Below are 23884 nucleotides of genomic sequence, written 5' to 3' on the forward strand. Positions count from 1 at the left end.
CTTTAACACTGGTGATGTGATTGACTGTCTCCAGGCTGACGGCTACATTAGAGACGGAAGCCAGTGCTCTGAGCAGTGTAGCCAGCAGCCAGGACTCCCTTCACAAACAGCCGAAAAAGAAAGGCATCAAGTCTTCCATCGGACGGCTGTTTGGGAAGAAAGAAAAGGCCAGACTGGGGCAGCTGGGAAAAGAGATTATGGGACCAGGACAAGGTACGGACATAGACACAGCACCATAGATAAAGACATAACTATTAAGGGGGTGTGGGGGGTGTGGGGGGTGGGGTCTGGTTTAAATTCAGGTTAAGCTCTATGACATGATGTTGATATATCACAGCCCTTTTCAATACTGATTGAATCTGATAAAATACTGATCTAGAGTTGAATATAAATATAATGATCACACTAACATTATCAGATGACGGGTTAATGGCTTTTTTCCATCAATAGGAAATGTATCCGATCCTGAGCTTATGGGTCAGGATATTGCTGTTGGAAAGCTGGGAACACAGGCAGAGAAAGATCGCAGGCTTAAAAAGAAGTAAGTATTTTATAAATCGCTTTCTGACAAATTCAAATTAGATGGCAAACACAACCTTTTATGAAGGTAATTAATTCCTGGGCCCAAATCTTGTAAAACTAAGTAAATGTTACTGACACACCATGACAACCTTCCTTACAAACTGTCATGTTTTTCTTCCCTGTGAAAACATATGGCCCATCTGGATGCTTTGTAGTGCCTTAGGCCAGAAACATACTTTACGCCAGTAAGCAAGCGCATTGCAAACGTGCGGTCCTGTTGTGCAGACTTGGTGTGTGTTTTTGTGTCACTTTGGCGATAGCAAGCCTCAGTGCTCATGATAGACTAATGCGATAAAGTAACTGTTATTTAGGTAGCTAGCTATGAGCATACTGACACTATAACTAACGTAGCTAAGTTGTGAAGCTAAAATATCTTCAAACCATTGATCCGCCATGACAGTAGATGACCTGATAGAACAAACAACCATTCAGTAAGACGCAAGGCTATGCCGATGCTTGTAGTAACACTGAAAATTTTGTTGCATTTTGTTTCGTAATGAATAATTTTCCAATAAATAAATGTTTCTAAACTATTTTTTTTGCGACATTTGAAGCATCGATATTAAGTTAATCTAAAATGTATATAAAATGAGCATTTCCATCACCATTTTGATGCACTAAAACTTTTTTGCCAAAAAATCCTGAATGCTGAGCTTGCGTAACCAACTGCCGTTCGCACATTTACGGATTTGGGTAGAGTATGTTTCGAGCCTTACGTTAGCTCATTTAATAAAAAGAACGACTTTTCATGGTCAGTATAGTTTTCATTCGTTTAAGTTTACAATAATAATACTGCCTTATTATCTATATGCCACATGTTGTACTACTAAGATAATGTAATTGTGTTGTATTTGTATGATTGTAAATTGTATGTTAACATGAGAATGTGCCTTTCATAGCAAGCTTGTGAGTTTGTCTCATACTTAGATGTGTTTACAGCATGTCATGATGTGATGCTTGCCGAATATCACGTTTCTTTGCCTTAACGCTAATGGTTGAGTGTGACCGTTTTATGTAACTTGACTCATGTCGGTCTCATCCATCGTGGCGCCATGCGAGGACGACTCTTCACCGTTTCCATTGCACACTTTTTGCATGCTGTATGATATAAAAAAAAAACTTTTAATGACAAGATCTGTTCAATTGTGACGGACAAGTCAATATCAAAGTGCAAAAATACAACAATTCCCAACAGTAATGCACGTGTCTGAGCTGAGGTGTTTTTCTAAACTACATACAGTATGCTCAATAACAAGCATTTAATTTTGTCTCCCATCGCTTTCTCTATTTTTCTTTTCTCTCTCTCTCTCTCTTTCTCCTCATCTGACTCTGTATCAGCGGGTAAGTTTAGTTTGTGTTGCCGAGACTTGCTGCATTTTCCACTGTCGACGCTCTGTCCGTGTCTGTCGTCATGCTCCTAAAGTGTGTGTCTATCTTCAGGGGGGTCCGACGCATTTCCTTTCTGTCCATCTAGAGACCCCTGCCTCTGCCTTTCTTTTTCATTTGACTGTAAATGTGATTCTCCCCCTCTGCAGTTCTATAGAGGATGCATCTCTGCCTGGAGAGAGAATGTGTGCCTTTATAACAACCTGTTCTCGATCTGCCATGCCGAGGCCTTTCTCCTCTCGTGTATGTGTGCGTGCGCGTGTGTGTGCATTGTGTGCCGTATTCAATAACCAGGTCTCGTCTCTGGTTATGGACTGTCAACTCATTGACTACTTCCCTGCTCTCTTTTTCTTTTCATTTTGTTTTCTCTCATAACTGTTTCTCTCCCTCCCCAGCGACAGTATGTTCAGAGGAAGTCACTCATACGCATTACATTGGACCTGAACATATGCAGTCCAACACGTAAAGATGAGGAGAGATACATCATAACCACCACCATCACCACGAAGGCCTTATTGCCTTTACAGCACACAGACACGAAAGCTCACGGCCACTGGATAGTTCGCCACCGACACGGTGCCGGTGCCCGATCTGGTTCTGTGCTTTGTGTTTACATCAAAGAAAAGGTGGTTCAGGAAAATTAGGCCCTTTAAACCTGCCAGTTTATACTAGGAAACCTTATTCATGCATATTTCACCCAGTCTATTTTCTAAATGCATGTTGTGAACAATTCATCCATGCAACAACAAACAAATCTTAATCAAAATGTGATAACTCGAACTTCCAGTGAAACGACAGACTTCTCTCCGGTGACGTATGCCGGATTCTCCACTCATTTAGTCCGCTTAAACCCTGCCCACAATTGACTGCAAGCTCACATTAAGATCTGCCTCCATCTAATTACTGGTGGATTGAAAGAAGTCCCTGTCCTACATTTTTTTTCTTCCAATAATTAGTTTCACCTGGATGTCAGTCACAGTACGGAAGAAAAGATCTGTCACTACTTCCAACTTTAACTCTCATTGTAAAGTCTGGTCCACTTTATTAGCAGCTTATTCAGACCAAGAGCCGTTTACTTAAAACTGAGGACCAACAGGTGACATTTTTAATGTCTTTTAGGGTCAGGTTTATCTGAAATAGCTGATACTACAATAGAACATCATGGAATTGTGTTTGCTTAGAATGTTTTTATCCCCTTTGTTCCGAAAATACAAAGTTGCATTTTCACAAGGTGCCATTTCAAAAAGGGATCAAAACTTGTTAATAACAGTGCCATTTATGTACCAGGGTTTGTCTCATAGTGGCATTTTCCAAACATTTAAATTAATATTTTTATTCAATAGTTTGATTAAAAACCAGCTTTAGTTGTACAAACAATCTGCATAAAGGAACAGAATCACTTGGAATGCTAAAATATGTTCCCAAAACAAGAACTAAGACTTATAAACAAGCCCCCAAACACACACACACAAACACAGAACCGGATCAGACACCATTGCGGCGCCATTTCGGTGGAAAAAATATATCAGTGGTCACGTAAACGGTTTTGAGATATATTTTTTGCAGACAGAACCATATCACTCACTACAGCATGTGTTAGTACTGTACCCAACAGTTCATTCAAGTGGCCTTACTGTAGACCCCAAAGATGCAGATGGATTATGAAGCTGCTCTGAGGGAGGAACATCCAACTGTCTCTGCCTTAAAGTCCACCACAACATCCGTGAATCGTAAAAATATTCAACTGTACTTGTTCTGTAGCCAAATGCCCTCAGAATTCCAACACAGTTCCACCAAACATAAAGCCTTGCCTTGGAATATCTCTAAGTTACGGATCCTTGGAGACGAGTACATTCTGACGTTAGCAGGAGAGATATATTGGAACATTGCTGAGGACACACTCTGTTACAAGTCCTTCAGCCCCTGTAAAACCTTGGAAAAAGCTAAACATATTTCCCACTGAAGAACGCTGTAAAAAAAAAAGCGTATGTGTGAAAGTCTGATGAGAGTTTATGATAGCAGCCTTGTCTTAAAGCGCAAATATTTATCAAGAAAAAGACGGAATAGGGTTCAAAAGAAAAGGTGTTTCTGTTTTCCCTCGATAAGTCACAGCATTCCAGTTTCCTTAAGCTCTCGGTTTTATAGGCGAGGATCAGGACACAGCAAGGAAATGTCACGATATGTTTATCTGAGAAACTGGAACTTTCAGTTAGTTGGCTTCTCAGCGTGATCGACTTCAACCTTAGTTTCTTTGTTCGTTTTATCCCACCGCAACCTGGTCTTTGATTCATAAACAGAAACCCAGACCATTTTTAAGAGACGAGACGGACCTAAAATTAAATCATGGAGCGATGTGAACTCAAACCAAGCATTATATTGGCTTAGGTACTGCTTATTTACAGAGATTGCATGAAAAGGTAGCATTCGTCATGCTACATGCTAATTACGGACTAGTAGAAGTGGGTATGAAAGAAACTTTTAAAAAGAAACGTATGCATTTGGTGTTCCATGTTGCTCTGATAAACAGATAGTGGCCATTAAAGCACAGGAAACCTGGCAGAGACAGATAAAGCATCTCACTTTCTCTCTCTACATGCCCCTTTCCCTCCCTCTCTCTCTCTGTTCAGTTGATTATCTCTAAGCTAGTTCTGTCTTTCTCCTTATCTTTCTTCCTCTCTGTCTCGCTTTGTCTCTGCCACCTGCTCTCTCTCTAGGCACGAATTGTTGGAAGAAGCCAGAAGAAAAGGGTTACCTTTCGCTCAGTGGGACGGTCCTACAGTTGTCGCATGGTTGGAGGTGGGCAGTATTAATTTTCGGTTTGGGCACATAAACATGAATATTAATTATGTGATGTGCGTCTTAAGTAAATGTCTGCCATAGTAGAATCGAAATGTTTTCATTTGTCATGCGTCTCCTAACAATGAGGCGCATGATTCTTCATGAGTTTGTCCTGTTCGAAAGGACTTGACAGTTGTTAAGTGTAGGATGTTCAGAAAACTTTTAAGTAAGCAAGTGTATTATGCCTAGGCCCGGTTTAACAGACAGACCTTAGTTCAATTAGGACATTTAAGTAGCTTTTATAAATGTGCCTTAGAAAAAACATCACTGCCGTGCATCTTGAGACAAAACAATGGCAGTGATATATTTTAAGATATGATATTAAAACAGCTCAAACATGCGTTTTAGTCTGGGACTAACTTAAGCCTTAAACCGGGGGCTAGTGTTTTAAAAGTCCTGTAGTGTATTCCAGCCTTAAAGATACCATTTGTTATCTGGTTAATGTTTTATATGTCCAGCTAAGCAGCCAAAAACAAAGAAACTAATATAGAAATAAATGTGATTCTTGCTCCAAAAAGGGAGGCCTGGGATGGTATCCTTGAAATTATTTATGTATTTTTTCCATATAATGGCACAGATAGGCAGTTTATTGCATGGTTAAGATAACTCCAAGGCTCTTTAATGGCAGCTAAATAAGGATCTGAGTAGTAGAACAGTTGCATATTACATACTGAGATCAGTCTTTCCTAGAATGATGCAATTGCAGTATTAAGCTTTAGAGTTTTCCAACAATGTTACATATAAATATTCAGTAGAGAATGAGTTGCATGAGTTGGCCATGGTGCTAAAACATATTTATGTTTGTTTATAGTCAGAAAAGACTTACACATAGGGCGATGGCACCATCTAGTGGTGAAGCTTGCAATATAGATGTTTTAGAGCAGGGGTCTCCAACCCTGCTCCTCGAGGGTTACCATCCTGCAGAGTTTAGCTCCAACCCTAATCAATCACACCTGAACCAGCTAATTAAGGTGTTCATGGTATAACAGGTAAGTGTGTTGGAGCTGAAGTCTGCAGGAAGGTAGCCCTCCAGGAACAGGGTTGGCTACCCCTGTTTTAGAGTCATTATAATGCAGTCTTTGTAAATCATGCAACAATGTGCGTGTGTGTTCAAAGCTGTGGCTGGGGATGCCAGCATGGTACGTCGCAGCGTGTCGTGCCAACGTAAAAAGCGGGGCCATCATGTCTGCCCTGTCGGACACCGAGATCCAGAGAGAGATCGGCATCAGCAACCCACTGCACCGCCTCAAACTGCGTCTGGCCATCCAGGAGATGGTCTCGCTCACCAGCCCCTCTGCTCCCCCTACGTCTAGAACCGTGAGTACACACACACACTTTGTTTATTTGCTTTCTTATCAATAAAATACATTATTAAAAAGTACAAACTCCCTCTCAAAGTTTCATCATCAAAGTACCTTACCTTGTTTGGCGAATACTGGGCCATCGCCATAATAGCATCCTTACTGACAGTTATTTTTAACCCATTTGCAGCTTAATTTTTTTTCTGTTGTCATGGTAATAGTGTTTTGCATCATCTGTGACAGCTGATCAGTGACTGTATTGTGTGATGACACATTCACAGACTGACACACACATACACACATCCCAGCTGTCAAACTGCAGCTTATTTAAGTTTTTCTTTCTCAAAGGTATTTGTATGCACACTTTCTTAAAGCATCTCCTGAAAAACTACTAATTACACAAAGTCTGGTGCACACTGTACGATTTTGTCCACAACTGGCCATCTGACACATATTGTGCGTTCAAGACATGTCGAAAAGTACGCCACTGCAAAGTCATAAATACGGGTGAGAAGCTCAGGATTCTCTTTCAGCCCCGATCTTTACGGGCAGAATACCACAATATTTATAGGTATTTAGCAGTGACGTTGTCAGGCACAAAATATAATAGCATTGTAATATGGCAATATTACAAGTTTACAGTGGCTTCTTAAATGAATAAAAAAAAACATAAAAAGCAAAACAAACCTGATGCACATTCTGTTCTTCATTTTCTAGAAGTAGTTTAAAAACCTTGCTGTATTTTTGTGTTGTTAATTTAGAGAAGGTACACCGCCATCTTGCTCCAACGAAAGTGACTTGAACGCACCTGACGTCGTAAACGCGTCGTATTTGACAATAACAAGCTCACAAGCAAGGAATTGCGCAGGGTGCACAAGACTTAAGGCATCAACTAATTTTGCATGTGAAACGCAGTTTTCGTCTTCAGCAGCGGCTCCCGTCCCATCAGAGAGAACGATGTTTGGTCTCCCCTGACGTGCGTTTGTGCGTTCAGTATGTGTATCTCTGGCACATATCTCTGGACTCTGTGTCTCGCTAATGATCTGACTGTGATGCTGTAACACTATTGGCTTACAGTGCTGCTGCTCTTCTTCTTTAACACTGCTTGCCCTTCCTGTCGGATTCATCTCCGGGGCCGCCCACATAGCCGTCGGGTAACGTGTGGGTAACCCACGAGGAAATGGAGACCCTTGCCGCCCCCTCGAAAACGGTCAGTCACCTCATCCTTTTCAACTGTCTAACAGAAAAAAAGCCCACCCATATGCTCTTTGCTTACCCTTACTTACATTTTTTGCAAATGTTTTTGTTTCACAGAATCAGGATAGAGCATGAAAGTCGACATGAAATCGAAATGAGCATCATTTACTTTTCTAGTACAAGTTCCTGGTCTTATTGTGCTCAATTCAAGTCGCAATAATGGCAGAAAACAACAACAACAACAACAGAAAAAGAAACGTTACGGATATGTCAAGATGCTCTCGAAGGGGACTTTGACCCACTTTAAACATTGAAATACATCAAATTAAGGAAGTAAAATGATTTGCGAATGGGGATTCATGTCGACTCCAAGCTCTGGTCTTTAACTGGGCAGAGGAAGATTTCCTCAGTTCACGTCTGAATATAATCAGCTCATATGTGCCGCCATCAATCACATCCAGCGCTAACGATCTTTAGATGGGTGAACCAGCAGCGACAGAGGCCCTAATTTCATATAGAACAGCTCTCAATGAGGCTGAACGGACGTGACGATCTCACGTTCAAATGGAATGTAATCAGTCAAAGGAGAATAAAACTAGCCTCGTTATTCTCCATTGAGCCTCATACAATCATCACGGCTCACCCTCATCAGCACATAACCATCACCGAGAACACGAGTCTGGAACGGAATCAGACCAATGCATGTTGTGAATCTGATGCACAACCCCAAATCCAGAGAAGTTGGTCAAGAATATGTGATTTGTTAATTGTCTCTAACCTTTATTAACTGACTAGGGTACAAAGATTTTCAAAGTTTTCACTGATTTGATGGCTGCAACACACTCCATACAAGTTGGGACAGAGGCATGTTTACCGCTGTGTCACATCATCTTTCCTTTTAATTACACTTTTTAAATGTTTGGGAATTGAGTTTACAAATTTTTGCCCAATCTCCCCTGATACAAAACAGCCACTCAAAAGTCTGTGGTTGTCGTTGTCTGATTCTCAGTTTCATGATGGGCCTTACATTTTCAATGAGACAGATCTGGACTGCAGGCAGGCTTTAGCATGTGCTGAATGAGGCCTGGCATTGTCTTGCTTCCCAGGAAAGATGTCATCTTGATGGCAGTTTATGTCTCTGTACAATCCAAATATACGCCTTCACCTCAATGGTACCCCTCACACATTTGCACCCCCATTCAATTACAGATGTTTGCTTTTGTCTGAGTACTCGATGTCCGTTTTTCCCCAAAAACAAGCTGACCACATCACACATTCCTTCTGTCTTTTAGACCATCTGAGATGAGCTCGGGCTTAGAGAACTCGGCAGCATCTCTGTATTGAACAGATCCATTTCTAGATGCGGCGGCAGACTGTGTTAAGTGACCAGGGTTTTCCAAAGAACTCCAGAGGTCATGTGGCTATATTTAACAGAGTAGCACGATGGTTTCTCACGCAATGCCATCTGAGGGCTCGGAGCTCACGCACGTTCAACAGAGGTTTCCTGCCTTGATTTCTCTGGATTCACTGAATCTTTTTGCAATGTTATGTATGGTAGAAGGTAAAAGAATGAAATGCTTTTAAAATGTTTTTAATTGTTTGATAATTCTCTCATGAGGTTATGAGCCATGACCCATCTTTGCATGCAAAGACTGAGCTGCTCCTTTTACACTCAATCACAATCCCCTCACCTATTACTAATTCACCTACTTTGTGGACTGTTTCAAGAGTTTAACTTGGATATTCCATAAGCTTTTCACTTTTATTTAGCCTCTGTCCCAGCTTTTTTGGAGTGTGTTGCAGCCATCAAAATTGAAATGTGTTAATATTTACCTTAGTTGGTCAGTGAAAACTTTGATAATTCTTCTTTATACTTTTGTCATTTAAATAAAGGTTAAATAAGAACATTTAACACATCACAGATTCTTGATTTTATTGAATTTTACTAAATGTCCCAACTTTTCTGGATTTGGGAATGTAGTTTGTGTGATGTTTTATTGTACTTGCATGCAGAGAGAGAGATGAAAAGGTTTCTTACATTGTTATAGTTTCATCTACTGTGTGTGCTGTTGTGTTACATGTTTAATAATGTTTAAACCTGTCAGAAGCATCCAACAACTTATTATAAAACTAAGTATGTATGTGCTTTGAAAAGTAAACTGACGTACATGCAGTTAAATACAGTTTGCAGACGTAGAGCTGATACAATCGCTTCCTTGTGTCTCCGCAGAAGTCCCAGTCAGAGGAGGGGAGCTGGTCGCAGGTGAGAGCGTGACAGTCCACACAGATATACACTAATTCATTTCTTGCACTAATTCACATTCATTAGCAAATGTTATTTTACATGCATTTGCGATAGAACATTGTACTAACCTCGTCTGCGTGCGATGTCACATCCACATTATGTTGCGAATATGTAAAAGTCAGTAAACATGGTCATTTTTGCTTTATATCCGCATGAGGATACCTGGATTTGACGCAATTATCCACCAGATGCCGTTGTTATGCATACCAAGGCTGCATTTGTTTGAGCAGTAATATTGTGAAATATTATTCCAATTTAAATTTTGTGTTTTAATATATTTTAAAATGTAATTTATTTGTGTGATACTAAAGCTGAATTTTCAGCATCATTACTCTGGTCTTAATTGTCAAATGATCCTTTATAAATTATTGTAATATTCTGATTAGGTGCGTAGTTATTATTGGTGTTCAATTATTTATAATATTTCTAAGTATTGTCAATGTTGAAAACTTTTTTGCTACTTAATTTTGGATTTGTCAGAATTCCCTGATGAATAGATAGTTCAATAACAGCCTGTATTTGAAATTGAAGTCTTTAGTGTGACTTTTGATAAATGTAATGTGTTTAATTAATATAAAGTTATTGAAATAAGAAAGTTACAGCCCAATGAATATGGAACTTAGGCTTTATAAAATGTCTAGATGAAACAAAGTAGCTCTTTTAGTCAGAATCACATGGTTGTTAACATGGTTGTGTGTGTGTGATTTAGACGCTGGCATACGGGGACATGAATCACGAGTGGATCGGGAACGAGTGGCTGCCCTGTCTCGGTCTACCTCAGTACCGCAGCTACTTCATGGAGTGTTTGGTGGACGCGCGCATGCTGGACCACCTCACCAAGAAGGACCTCAGAGTGCATTTAAAAATGGTGGACAGCTTTCACAGGTCAACAGTCCAAGAACATTGGCGTCAAACTATTGGCTTAAACATTTCCATCCGATCGAGCGATTAAATCCGAGCAGACTCGACCACATTTAAACTGGCTTTGTTTGTAATATCAATGTATTGTTTGTAACAGAACCAGTCTGCAGTACGGCATTATGTGTCTGAAGAAGCTGAACTACGACAGGAAGGAGCTGGAGAGACGCAGAGAGAGCAGCCAGCACGAGATAAGAGGTAGGTAATAGTCCCCCGGGGGCCGCCAGCAAAGGCGTTTGTGATATTCCAATGAACAAAGATTTTGTGTTTGCATAGACGTGCTGGTGTGGAGTAACGAACGGGTGATTCGCTGGATCCAGAGCATCGGTCTCCGCGACTATGCCAACATCCTGTTAGAGAGCGGCGTGCACGGGGCGCTCGTCGCACTCGACGACAATTTCGACTACAGCAGCCTGGCCCTGCTGCTGCAGATCCCCAACCAGAACACTCAGGTCTCCATCCATCCACACACACACACACACACACACACACACACTTTGCAGCTATTACATGTTTATTTGGAGGGGAAAATATTTAATTCACTCTTTTTTCCCCACAGGCTAGACAAATTCTGGAAAGAGAGTACAACAATCTGCTGGCACTGGGAACAGAGAGGCGATTAGATGAGGTCAAGCACTAGTTTCTTTATTTTATTAGAACCGAACAATCGACAGCAGTCTAAAATCTTATTGAGCTGCATTGCTGTGTACTGCCTACATAGGGAGTGTCATAAAAAAAAACGAACCTCAAAAATGAGCAATTTAGAACGAGCGCTTTTCACAGTCAAGTTCCAAACGAAACTCAAGAAGGTGTAAATGACAATTGTTTTAGCATGTTGGTCTGCATAAAAAATACAAATTTAGAGTAAAAACTGTACTAAACAAAAAAAAATTACTGAAAAGCTGATGAGGGTTCATGAATTCTAAGTACATTTATTAGAATTTAATCAACATTTTGTTTTTGTTTTTTTCCACTGACCTTGACAGTGAATTGTGCAATGAGCCAATGTAAGCTTACATCAATTGCACAGCAAAGCTAAAAGCATATTGTTTATGTAATTATTTGCTGCAATAAGCAGTGTAAAATAGCACTTTGGTCTAAATTTGTCTTTGGACCATCCGTAGTGCGACGAGAAAGACTTCAGAGGGCCGTCGTGGAGGAGGCAGTTTCCTCCGCGGGATGTCCACGGGATCAGCATGATGCCCGGCTCAGCGGAGACCCTGCCCGCAGGCTTCCGCCTCACTGCCACCTCCGCACACTCACGCAGACTGCCACCAGAGGGTGAGACCCGCGCACGAGAACTCACACAGTACTACTACTCGTAGCAGATAACAGAGCACAAAAGTCGGCTAGGGGGCAAAAATGCACGTGGTTAAAAGTGGTTTGAGATGGAATACTAGCATTGTGCTTACTGCTAACTTGATTGACTTGGTTAAATTGAACTGAATTATTTCTTTAGTGTGTGTGCGCAGTTGATAGGGGGAAAAAAAAACGGTCTGTGCGATGAAATTTAGCACATTAGCACACGTCCGATTATTTGCACGTGTGTGTTAGTGGCGTGTTTGTATGAAGTGAGTGTTTGTTGTGTGCTTGTTTGTGTGTGAGGTTAATGTAGGACTGCACAATTTAATGAAATGAAACCGAAATGGTGCTTTATCTTATTTCATAAAAAATTTGCCAGTTCATAATCGCACTGAGTATATTTGCAGTGTGTTTCATGGTGAAGTGCAGCAATGATCAGAGCGGATCGATCGGTTTGCAGTAAATGCTGCTCCATTTCTGCAAGCGCTGTAAGTTTGAATAACGTGCATTTGAAAAATCAATTCTTGACAAACATATTTAATTATCGCAGAATTAGGCTGAAATTATATAATTTTATTGTATTCTATACAGTGATAAAGTCGATTAGCATTGCATTATAAATATACTTTATTCTTGTAAAATAGGTGAGATGTCTAGAAGAACACAGATAAACCATATCTTACTGCAATTGTATGTTTATTGTCTTCATGTTTCGTCAGTCAAAGCAATCTCTCTCTCTCTCTCTCTGCGTTTTATTTTGCTACAGCTATAGCTGGATGCCTTTGTCCATATAAGGGATTTCCTGGAATGTCATAAGCGTTATGAATTGTATGCGTCTCACTTGTGGATTTCAGCAGGAGGGCGCCCTCCGACTACCAGTATGAATGAAACAGATATTACATTATATGTGTGTTCGCAATATTGAAACAACTCCCTATTTTGGGTAAAAATAATATTCCTAAGAAATCTGAAGTAAACATGAAAATAAGAAATTACCATCACAGATTTTTATCATCATCATAATAATAATAATTTTATATTTTTTAATGAAATTTTAGATCTTTCTATGACTGATAGGAAAACAAAGTGGTATTTTGAAGTGCTCAGCCAAACGGATGGATGTGGTTTGCAAATGTTTTGTATTTGTCTGAAAACAGTTCTTGTTAAGGTTTGTATTTTGTGTGCCCTGTCTGGAACATTAATGTGTTTTATCAGTCACATGCCTGTTTAAGTGATGAAGTGCACTACTTGTTTTTAGACATGGGACAGACTTTTATACTTGTGCTACAAATGTGTGACCTGTGCTACAAAATGAAACTATTTATAGTTAGTATAAGGGCTGGGAAAAACAATGTGGTAATTTGTGCAATTAATAGGTTAAGTTAAGTTAAATGATTGGGACACACAGGTGTAAGTGTACTGATAACAAATGGTTTAATTAGTCATTTTACAACTTAGGGTTTAAGTTATTTATCTGCGTTATTGACAGAAACATCACTAAACTATATAAAAAGGCACATGTAAATGTGATATTATAATGGACTTGAATATTGTGAATATCGTTTTAAGTACACTAAATTGAAAGTTATTTTGTAATGTATGATAATTGTTCATAAATAATGAATAAAATGTGATGATAATTTTATAAACCTGATATTTGATCATTTGCAGTTTAGTCGTAGCTTTCAGTTCTACTGTAATGTTGAATTGTTATAATTAGTAATAAGATCAATCAATCGATCAATCAGTTTAACAGAGCTGTCAGTATGTAAGGTACATACTGGCCTCCATTTGTAGTACTCTGTAAAAACATTAAAGAAATAAGTAAAATATGAACTGTATTATTTCAAAAGTGAATTTTCAGCAGCCATTTCTTCAGTGTCACATGATATTTATATGTGCAATTGGTTTGTGTCAGAAAAAGTGAAACTGATGTTTAATATTGCTGTGCCTTTGGTGTTTTCCACATTCCGACTTGGGTGAACTATTCCATGAATACATATTTTGGTAAAAATGATAGGAAAGAGAGTCCAAGTATTTTTAGTATGGTGGGACACTATTCCAAACATAGCCAGTTGCACACAAACAAACTTCACCTCAAGATGGACAAACAAAAGTAACACACACACACACAAAGGTTGACTGTGTTTCTGTTGTTTCCTTACGGTCGGCTGCCGGGTAGTCTTGTACGAGGCGATGGACGACAGTCCTGACGACATGTATTTGGACTGGTTTCAAGGTCAGATATGACAGCGCCTCCAAATGTGTGGCTTTCCCGACCCTCGTCCCTACAGTGTAGTGTACTCGTACCCCCTTACGTGGTCTCAATGTCTCCTGTCCTTTCTTAACCGTCAAATATACCTGTGAAGTGTATGTCAACAGTGTTTTGGAGCAGCATCACGGCAGCCTTGGAACGGAGAGATGTGGCGGATCCCGTAATAGCAATAAATGCATTATGTTGGCCAAACCGTTTTGGAGTTTCCTTTGTGTCTTTTTGTATTCAATCAAACATACTCTGTTTGAGAGTAAAACGAATTATTTTGTAATAAAAAAAAATTAAAGATGGCAAAAAAGTCTTCTTAAGGCTCAAAAATAAAGAAGTTGATCAGATTATTTGCAGAGCGTGTAAATCTTTGAAACCTTTATTATTTTTCTTTGTGAATTTCGAACACTTTGCTTGAGAGTTGAAAAGTTTTGCTTGCGAATGAAGCCGTGTCTCAGTGGGCGGTCTGTATCAACCAGGATGAAAGGCCCTTTTCTATTAGGATTGAAATGACATGTTGACCACGCCCACTATGTTTTCCCGCTGCTGCCACGCAGTCTGAGAGAAGAGCGAGCGAACTTGTAACATGTCGAGCAACAGGTCGTTTAGTGAGTTAGATAACCGATTTAAAGGAGAACTCCGGTCAATTTTAACATTGAGCTCATTTTTTTGTACATTTGGAGTGCTGTCAATACAGAGAACAACGACAAAAATCGGTGTTGCCTACACCGAGTTATTCTATTTTTAAAATTTGCACCCTGTTGACTTCAATGGGGCAAGTACTAAACCTGCTTTTAGCCTCTTAACATCCTTGATGTGTCATTACAAGTGCACAGAAAATGTGAGTGATTCCTTCTGAGTGAACACGAGTGAGTCTGACAAGGGTGTAGATTTGGTTTGAACATTGGGGGGGTTGAAATTTGGGTCTGCATATTTTTCATGTGATCATGGTATAAATATTGGGGGGGTTGTAATGCATAGATTTAAATATTGGGGGGGTTATCTCCCCCCCAACCCCCCCACAAACTACGCCCCTGGAGTCTGACTGCAGTAGATGTGAAAGAAATGTATAAAAATGATGTTATTTAAGCCAGCGCAAATACCTTTGTTTACATCCTGTTTTTCGGTTGAAGTCCAAAGTAGTCGATTGCAGAGTTCACACGCATAGGTTTAATACCTATGATCACGCGAAATAACATCATTTTTATTCATATCTTTCACATCTACTGCAGTCAGATTCACCCGTGTTCACTCTGAAGGAATCACTCACATGGCTGGGCACTTGTAATGACACATCAAGGATGTTAAGAGGCTAAAAGCAGGTTTAGTACTTGCCCCATTGAAGTCAACAGGGTGCAAATTTTAAAAAGAGGATAACACGGTGTAGGCAACACCGATTTTTGTCGTTGTTCTCTGTATTGACAGCACTCCAAATGTACAAAAAAATGAGCTCAATGTTAAAATTGACCGGAGTTCTCCTTTAATATCATAAAATCAGTGACAAGTGAACTGAATTATTCTCTTCTTATGCTCTCCCATGTAAATACTTAACGTTGGCTAAACCAGTGAAGTTACTGTTAAGCCTGGTTCACACGGCAGGATAATTAGGCCGATTTTAGCCCCACCCCTTCCGACAATCTTAAGGATGCACCGATTATCGTAAAATAATCTGATCAGATATTCCTGCCATGTGTGGTGTATTAAGACTGCTCTCGTCTGCTCGGAAGGACGTCGGGACCGCTCCGATCTCAAATCGGGGATATCCAACATGTTGGATTTTTTTGGCCCGATTTCTCCTCGTGTGTGGTGTCCCCCGGGGACAAACGAGCACGCAGCCTGTGGACTGTGGCGTGTAGCCAATCAGAAAGCGAGGTGACGAGGCAGCGAGGAAGCACCGGGAAACAAAATCATAACAGCCGGCGGCATCGCGCACCAGAAAGTCCGGTGTACGTCGGAGATTTTCTGTTGATAATGTTTTTTTCCCGGTTAAAAACAAACTACAAACTATCGCCACTGCATCCTCTTCGTCCACCATGATTGTTTACTCTGAAGTCACGTTTGATCTCGAGGGATTTTGCGAGATTTCCCGTCTGACCTGGGAATGCTCGGGAGTCAATTCGGTTCGTGTGTGATGTGTTGATTTTGCCGTGTGGCTGCGCACCACACACTGTACGACCAAAACGGTTAGACCCGTGATTTTTTTAGCGCCGTGTGTGGGGTCTCCCAGGTTTGGAAAATCGGCCCCGTGTGAACCAGGCTTAGCTGCTGGTTTATAGGCATATGTCATGTGCACGATCAGTCTGTTATGAAAACTGCATGTCTCTAGAGCACCAAAAGGTAAATAGTGTACCTTTAAGTAAAGAAATAACAGTGATTATATTTTGTGATCAGTGATCTGAACGTTATATATTTGTTACATCAGCTAATTTTGGAATGTTTGGAAATGTAAACTGATATTTCCTACTGACACACTACAGTAAAAGATCAAAATAACTGGCTTAAAGGAACACTCCACCGTTTTTTCATATTAAACTATGTTATTCCCTTAACTAAGACGAGTTGATACATATCTCTGGCGCGCGGCGACACTTTGTTAGCATTTAGCTTAGCCCAGTTCATTCATTAGGGACCAAACAGAGATGAAGTTAGAAGCGACCAAACACCTCCACGTTTTCCCTATTTAAATACAGTTACACGAGTAGTTACACGACCAAGTACGGTGACACAAAATAAAACGTGGCGCTTTTCTAAGCGGGTAAAAAGGATAACTATAATGTATGGCGGAATAGCACTCGGGAGCACTTTGACTCGGCGCAGCAATATCATCACTCCTGAAAAATCCTCTCCCCCTCTCCCTCTCACTTCTGTCATTAGAACCAACGTGACTTTTTACTGCGCCGAGTCGAAGTGCTCCCAAGTGCTATTCCGCCAGACATTATAGTTATCCTTTTTATCCTATTTCCTTTAGTTCCTTTAAAACCAATTTTTGTATACTATTGGTGGCTCTGGCTGCTAGCTATGCTGTTGTGTTGGCTAATAAAATCTATTCAGCGACAACGTCAAGTATTTAAATAGGAAAGCATAAGAAGAGAATAATTCAGTTCACTTGTCACTGAGTTTATGATATTAAATCGGTTATCTAACTCAGTAAACGACCTGTTGCTCGACATGTTACAAGTTCGCTCGCTCTTTTCTCAGACGCACTGCGCGGCTGCAGCGGGAAAACGTAGTGGGCGTGGTCAACGTCATTTCGATCCAGGGTGACCAGTAGAAAAGGGCCTTTCATCCTGGTCGACAAAGGCCGCTCACTGAGACACGGCTTCATTCGCAAGCAAAACTTTTCAAGCAAAACTTTGCAAAAATTAATGCAGCACTGTAAGCAGCTGACGAGGAACTGCTTCTTTCAATTAAGGAAAATATGTAAACTTAAAAATATGGTCTCACGGAATTATTTGGAGCTTATCATTCATGCTTTTGTGTCTTTGCGTTTAGACTTTTGTAATAGCTTATTTTCATTTCTGAACAAGAAGGAGCTCTCGACTGCAATTAGTGCAAAACTCTGCAGCCAGAATTCCGACCCGTACTAATAGGAGGACTCACATATCCCCTATTCTAAAAGAACTGCATTGGCTGCCAGTGTCCTATAGGATCAAGTTTAAAATTCTGGATCTAGTTTTCAGAGCCTTGCATGGTCAGGCTCCTTCTTACATCAGTGATCTGGCTCTGAGGTCTGTGGATCAGAATCTGCTGAAGGTTCCACGCACTCGTTTTCGTACTGAGGTGACCGATCCTTTCAGGCTGTTGCTTCTAGGCTTTGGAATGATCTTCCGCCCTCCTTGCGCTCTATTGACTCTGTTGATACCTTCAAGTGCAAACTTAAGACTCATCTATTTGTTCAGGCTTTTAATTAGCTACTTTTGGGTTGATATGATCTTGTATTGTCTTGGCCTTTTATATTGTGTGTATATTCTGATGTAAATTTTGGTTGTGAAGCACTTTGTGGCTTTCTGTCTGTGAAAGGTGCTATATAAATAAAGCTTACTTATTTCCTTTTCAACTCGCAAGCAAAAGATAGACCGAGAAAAGAGAGCAAAATTTGTGCGTTTGTGATGAAAAAGTGTTCGAAATGCACAAAGAAAAAAAAAAAGTTTTCATAGATGTACATGCACTGAAAATAATTAGATCAACTTGTTTATTTTTGAGCCTTAAGACTTATTTGCAAACCTTTATTTTTTTATTACAAAAGAATCAGTTTTACTCTCAAACACAGTACATTTGATTGAATAAAAAAGAAACACAGGAAACTCCATAAAGCAAAAAAAGAAATGGTGTTCATTTTTCCAAATATTTGTAGTAGTTCTTTTTTGCTACTTTTCATGAAGATATTAAAAAATGAGTGTAAATATTGGGTAGTTGTTGAATTTGGCACACACACGTCTCGTGAAGATCCTTTCGGGAAGCCGTCTTCAACGTTCACTCTAATATCCAGCGGCAGCGTGCCAAGGTGGGTTCTTTTCAGGACAATATGTGGAGTAGCTCTTTTTTCATTTTATTCCTAGATGCCAAGCGGTTTCCAAAGGTCCAATCCTTTGCGGTGGTCCTGGTCAATTTACTGACGTTTGTGTTTCGCCCATCCAGTAACGAGAAAAGAAAGAAAGAGCGAAAGAAAAATCCCTCTGTCTTACGCACGTTTATAGAGAGGGTGCACGTACGACGTCAGAACCCGGAAGTGTAATTCGCCACTGGTTCCTATTTTCCAATGTGATGTTATAATGGGGTTTTCAAATTTACGAGTAAAATGAAGCCTGTGGTAAACATAACTTAACAAAAAAACGTTTTGTTGTACAATGTAAATTACACAGACTCACACCCCAAGCTGCCATACGTAGTTGAAAAAGGAACATAACTCCTCCAAAATTGTCCCTATTGGTGCGTGTAATTTATGTTGTAGAACAAAACTTCAATGTATAGTGAATTTATGTTTATCACAAGGTTTACTTTACTCATTCATTCAAAAATGTAGAAGGAACCAGCTACGAATTAGAAGTCATACCTGTGCCACTCTATACGGAGTGTCCACACTGCTCTGCGTTCCCATTTAGAGTATCGGAGCGCCAAACGCGAGTCGTGTCCATGGATCTTTTTGAAGGAAGAAGGACGATCGCTTGTGTCTTGGAGGTGGACACGGAGGATGATGAAGAGGATGCAATCCTCCCACACGTCCATGGACTCGGACCTTCTAAAGAACGTACAGGAGATCAGCCGCCGAACTCCCAAGCGACTAGCCGTCGCAACAAGAACAGCAGGGTGCCGAGACGAACAAAGCCCGATTCCTGGCTTCCCTACACGTGTCGCAGAGATGTGACATTTGTAGAACAAGCTTTCTTCTCAGAGTGCCCATTAAAGGTTTTCGAAGGATGGCACAACACACGAGCTGCGGACTCCCTTTGAATCGTCACCGCCAAATCACCGCCACCCCAATTGAGCGACTTCATCTTTGGCGAAATGCCGAGGATCCGTTTGCACTGCGGTCAAATGCACTGCCTTGTGCGTTTCTCAGAGATGCTAAATCAGAGTAAGAGAAGATAATACAAGATAATGCAGCTCCTGGGTCAACAGCCCTGGCCTCTCCTGTTCCACAGGGACCACCTGTCACGAGCACACGTGGAGAGTAGTTCTCTGGGCCTTGGTCATTTGTGTTTGAGGTATGGTGCCCACAGATGCATTGTTGTCTTTGTTCCGTTGCAGATTTGTAATGTTTTGTGCAGGAATGAGAGCAAAGCCTTTGGTGGCACAAAGGTACACGTCGTCGCAATTTGTGCGCGTGTCGTGGCGACTGACAGAAATACCATAGGTCAACACCTACTTGCAAGCAGGTTTACGGAAGGTGTGTGGTTGTTGTGGAACGTGTTATAGTTTTGTTAAGGGCTGTTTTATTAGTGGGCATATTTAGTGGACATCCTGCTTTGTCTGTTCATAACTTGGTATGCTGTTTGCTGTGGATTACATGAGAGTAGCTGTCAAAGGTGCTCCAGCATTTGCGGTGAAGGTGGGGGAGCCCCTGCTCGTGAAGCGGTGGATTTACTGACTTGGGTTCACAGCCACTTTTCTTTTAGTGGAAGAGGAGCGGCTTCATAGTTTGTGCCTCGTCAGCGCATCGGCTCTCCTCACTATGCGGACAGAACAAAGGCACTTAACGAGGAGTTTTTGTGTCATAGGTTTAGGACTTGTTCTACCAGAGGAACACTACGGCAACCTCACGGTTCACGATATATTTGCGGCTGTGAGTTGCGCTTGGCTTCCCGTTTGTGTGCGATTTATCATTGGTGCATTATGTTCTGAGTGTTTATAAAAGAAAATGGTGACAGTGGCACTTAGTTGGTTGACACGCAAGCTTTGGACAGCGTATGTGCAATCTAGGAGCTGTGCATATCCCAGCTCTGCACTTAATCTGACTCTAATTTGAAATGATTATGACATTGATATTATGTTTGTAGTTATAAAGTAATCATAAACATTGGTTATTGATGAATGTAGATATTTGAGTATTGTGGGTATCCCATACTTTCCAGAGTCAAAAGCCCTATGTTACGTGGATCTCATGAACACAAATTTGCCAGTTTGATCTTGGTCAGAGGGTGTAGAGTTAGCTAATACCTCTTTAGTCAGTTGCCCAGTGCTCACTTGTACAAAAAAGTGTCGTTTATTTAGCCATTTCTGTAGAACTTGCTGTACAACAATGGAAGTCAGCGATAGACAGAAATGAAAAGGTCTTCAGATGACGTGCCTACTGCTCCCCTTTAGTTTGGGCTATCCTGGACACAGATCTGCAGTAGCATCAGCCTCCTCATAAGCTGCTGGTCATAATGATTTCAAAATGTATTTGTCAGGTAAAAATGTGTCATGCCAATTACACAATTAAACAATTAGAAGGCAACAGAGAAGTAATAAATACATTTGTACAATTGCTGAAAGATGACCCTAAGAGTAAGAAATGCAGACCTGACAGAGACACGGTGGTGTGTGTGAGTTTTGTGAGTGCATAAATGGCTGTTGTGCATCTTCCCTTAAATATCCAGAGCAGAACAAAAGGGTTGTAAATATTTGACTACACAAGCACCTGGTTTTGTGGAGAGGAGAGGATTGTCAGAATTCTCTAAAGGTTTCAGTTTTTGTCATTATACCAGTGACTGCAAAGAAATTGTGACCATTTTACCAATAACAGTTTTCAAAGACATTTAAAATGATAGCAAATAATAGATTGACAAGACTTTCTGTGACTTGAATCAGGGGGAAGGGAGGGGGGAAGCATACATAAGCAAGGAGAGATGTTTGTGCAAGGTGGTGTCCTACACTCTTTTTCTGAGGAGATCTCTCCAGATTAGTGAGTTTGTAGTTTACAGAAGAACCAAGTCTTCTATGAAAGAATGCCTTGGTTGATTGGGGGGGGGGTCCTGTGAATTTGTGGTGATTGGTGTGTTAAGTGGCAGTGTTAAGCAGCTGGAGACGATGTTGTATTTAGTTAGGAATGTGTGCTGGAATGTTGAAGAGAACAGTGTATTGTGTATATGGATTAGAAGTCGTGTTCCTGGAGGATGACAAACCTGAAGAGTGTAGCTCCAAGCCTTGCGGAACACAGAGAAGCAGCAAGTAACGGTGTGAAATTGGATCCTGCAGAGAAAGCAAGCAAATACCTGGCAGAGGAGTTGGAGGTGTAGTGAGTGTGTAAAGGCAGTAGAAATGAAGGCAAAGAATGAGAGAAGTACCTTCCTTTGCCCGTGTCCTCTCTGGTGTCGTCTCTCGGGTGAGTCGCGCAGGTAGAGTCGCTTGTCTTTACACGAGCCGGTCTTCACGCGACGGCTGCCCCGCGATGACTGCCGCTTCCGCTGCCGCTACAGCTTCACTGACTGCTTATGTACCTCACACCCAATCAGCCGCATCACAATCTCATCTTCAATCGACCAACCGCGCGCCTTCTGCAAAGTCACCTGACGCTCTACACACCATTTACTCGTTACAGATTAATAACCCTGGAAACAACACGCTGCTGCTCCACCTCCTCGTTACCTACGACCAATCACTACAGATACTGTGTGTTCCAGGTCAAATATCATTCTTGACCCACTGCTCATACACTCATTTTTGTGTGCTTTCTCTCAAAAGCACAGATGACCATTGTTTTATTCATGTCCCCCCTTTAACACCTCTGTACTCTGTGTTTGGATGTTGACCACTTACACCAAACACACTATACTAACCGTGTCATTGTGCTCTACTCATTTCTTTCATATCACCTCAAATACAATAAATATCTACTTATTCTAAATCAAGCCACTTGGCTCCCTTTATCCAATGTGCTCTAAATAACTTTATGTATTCCTTATGGGGGGGGACATTAAACAAAGTCTCACAGTGATGCTGATAATACTCATTATACCACATCATCCTGTTAAATATACAACCACTCATTCAGCAGTAGTTGAAACCTGAACCAAAAAGCTACAACACACCTCCAAGGGGCCTCACCATCATTGAGGTACTCTCATTTTCAAAGTCTGACTTCCACACCTGAAAAACAGGTTATTAATGAAAACAATCAAAACCCAGAGTGCTTTCACAAACTTTATGGATGGATGGTCGGCCAGGAGTGGAAACAAACAAACAATCACACGCACATTTTTTTACTACAAACACACACACTCACTCACTCACTCTCAGTATCTTTGTTTCTGTGCAGTTGGACCATCAGCAGTACAGCGTCTGGACAGCTCCACTGTGAGGACCTACTCTTGCTGAGAGAACATCAAAACTTCAAGCTGTGAGTGACTCCCATACACATAAAACAACCAACATTGCCCCTCTCCTCTGCCATCTGCAAAATAAAATCAATATACCTAATAAGTAACACTTCACGAATTGCATTCGCATCGACAATCCATCCACTGAAGTGACGAGAGTGCACCAGCATCTGCGAGACAGTGTTCACGCAATTCAAACGCGCTGGCCTTTATGATCGCACCGACCGTGTCTGCGAGCAAACGGCCGTGACGTTACGCTCTTATTACATGGAACTACGACTTCAGCCGACAAAGCTTGACACAAACACTAAAATTACAAACTTACAGGAGTGGAATATTACTACAAAAAAGGGACATTTTTATCCAAACAACCAGCAACACATTGCTGCACCAGCTTCCTCCACCCCAGATACAGCTCTGATAGTGCATAACTCCATAATCACAAATATCAGCAGCAGGGATACAACTACATGCTGCTTTCCTCGAGCAACAGTTTCTGATGTAAACAGGACACTTCAGAGCATTCTGAAAGAGCGGTCAGACCTCCTTAAAGGTGATGATACACAGGGCAACTTTTTGAGCAATTGTTGCTTGGGCACTTTCCCATTGAAAATGGCCAATAAATTTCTATCTGATAATTTCGATTGGTCGTGGTCCCCGTGTCTCATCTGGTTGCCCGTTGACGGCAACATTGCTCAAAAAGTTGCCCTGTGTATCATCACCTTAAGAAGACCGCTTCGTCGTTCATCAGTGCACCGCTCCCAACAAGCACAACAAACACGTTTTCAAGGTTGCTTGCTTTAAATACAATTCGAGCTTTTCTTCAGTCAAAGACAATTGTTTCAATCAGATAGCCTTCACCCAAACAAACTTTGTGCAAGACTGCTAAAGGACAATAGCTACTTCTCCCCACCCGCCACTCCACTCAACCCACAACACACCTGGTGAGTGTTTGAATGACCACAGGACTTCACATCAGAGCCTGAATGTGAAT

General features: G+C 41.0%; 2 protein-coding genes across 15 annotated transcripts in view; one reads left to right on the top strand and one right to left on the bottom strand.

The window, feature by feature from the left end:
- Positions 1 to 23884, top strand: part of ppfia2 (PTPRF interacting protein alpha 2) — a 199689-nt gene that overhangs the window by 174319 nt on the left and 1486 nt on the right. For 9 of the 14 annotated variants that reach the window (XM_079870217.1, XM_079870219.1, XM_079870220.1 and 6 more), the window contains 13 exons: positions 35 to 213; positions 451 to 541; positions 4683 to 4764; positions 5923 to 6123; positions 7255 to 7317; positions 9535 to 9567; positions 10319 to 10494; positions 10628 to 10725; positions 10804 to 10979; positions 11087 to 11155; positions 11652 to 11808; positions 14012 to 14068; positions 22830 to 22910. In XM_079870217.1, the coding sequence (XP_079726343.1) occupies positions 35 to 213; positions 451 to 541; positions 4683 to 4764; positions 5923 to 6123; positions 7255 to 7317; positions 9535 to 9567; positions 10319 to 10494; positions 10628 to 10725; positions 10804 to 10979; positions 11087 to 11155; positions 11652 to 11808; positions 14012 to 14068; positions 22830 to 22888 (1441 nt within the window). In that variant the 3' untranslated portion in view covers positions 22889 to 22910. The remainder of the gene's footprint in view (positions 1 to 34; positions 214 to 450; positions 542 to 4682; positions 4765 to 5922; positions 6124 to 7254; positions 7318 to 9534; positions 9568 to 10318; positions 10495 to 10627; positions 10726 to 10803; positions 10980 to 11086; positions 11156 to 11651; positions 11809 to 14011; positions 14069 to 22829; positions 22911 to 23884) is intronic. The other 5 variants (XM_079870223.1, XM_079870224.1, XM_079870212.1 and 2 more) reach the window with 3 other exon arrangements.
- acss3 (acyl-CoA synthetase short chain family member 3) overlaps positions 1 to 23884 on the bottom strand; it is a 74699-nt gene that overhangs the window by 7952 nt on the left and 42863 nt on the right. The gene's annotated exons all lie outside the window — the stretch shown is intronic.

This window comes from Squalius cephalus (assembly GCF_949319135.1).
Source record: "Squalius cephalus genome assembly, chromosome: 4".
Classification (NCBI taxonomy): domain Eukaryota; kingdom Metazoa; phylum Chordata; class Actinopteri; order Cypriniformes; family Leuciscidae; genus Squalius; species Squalius cephalus.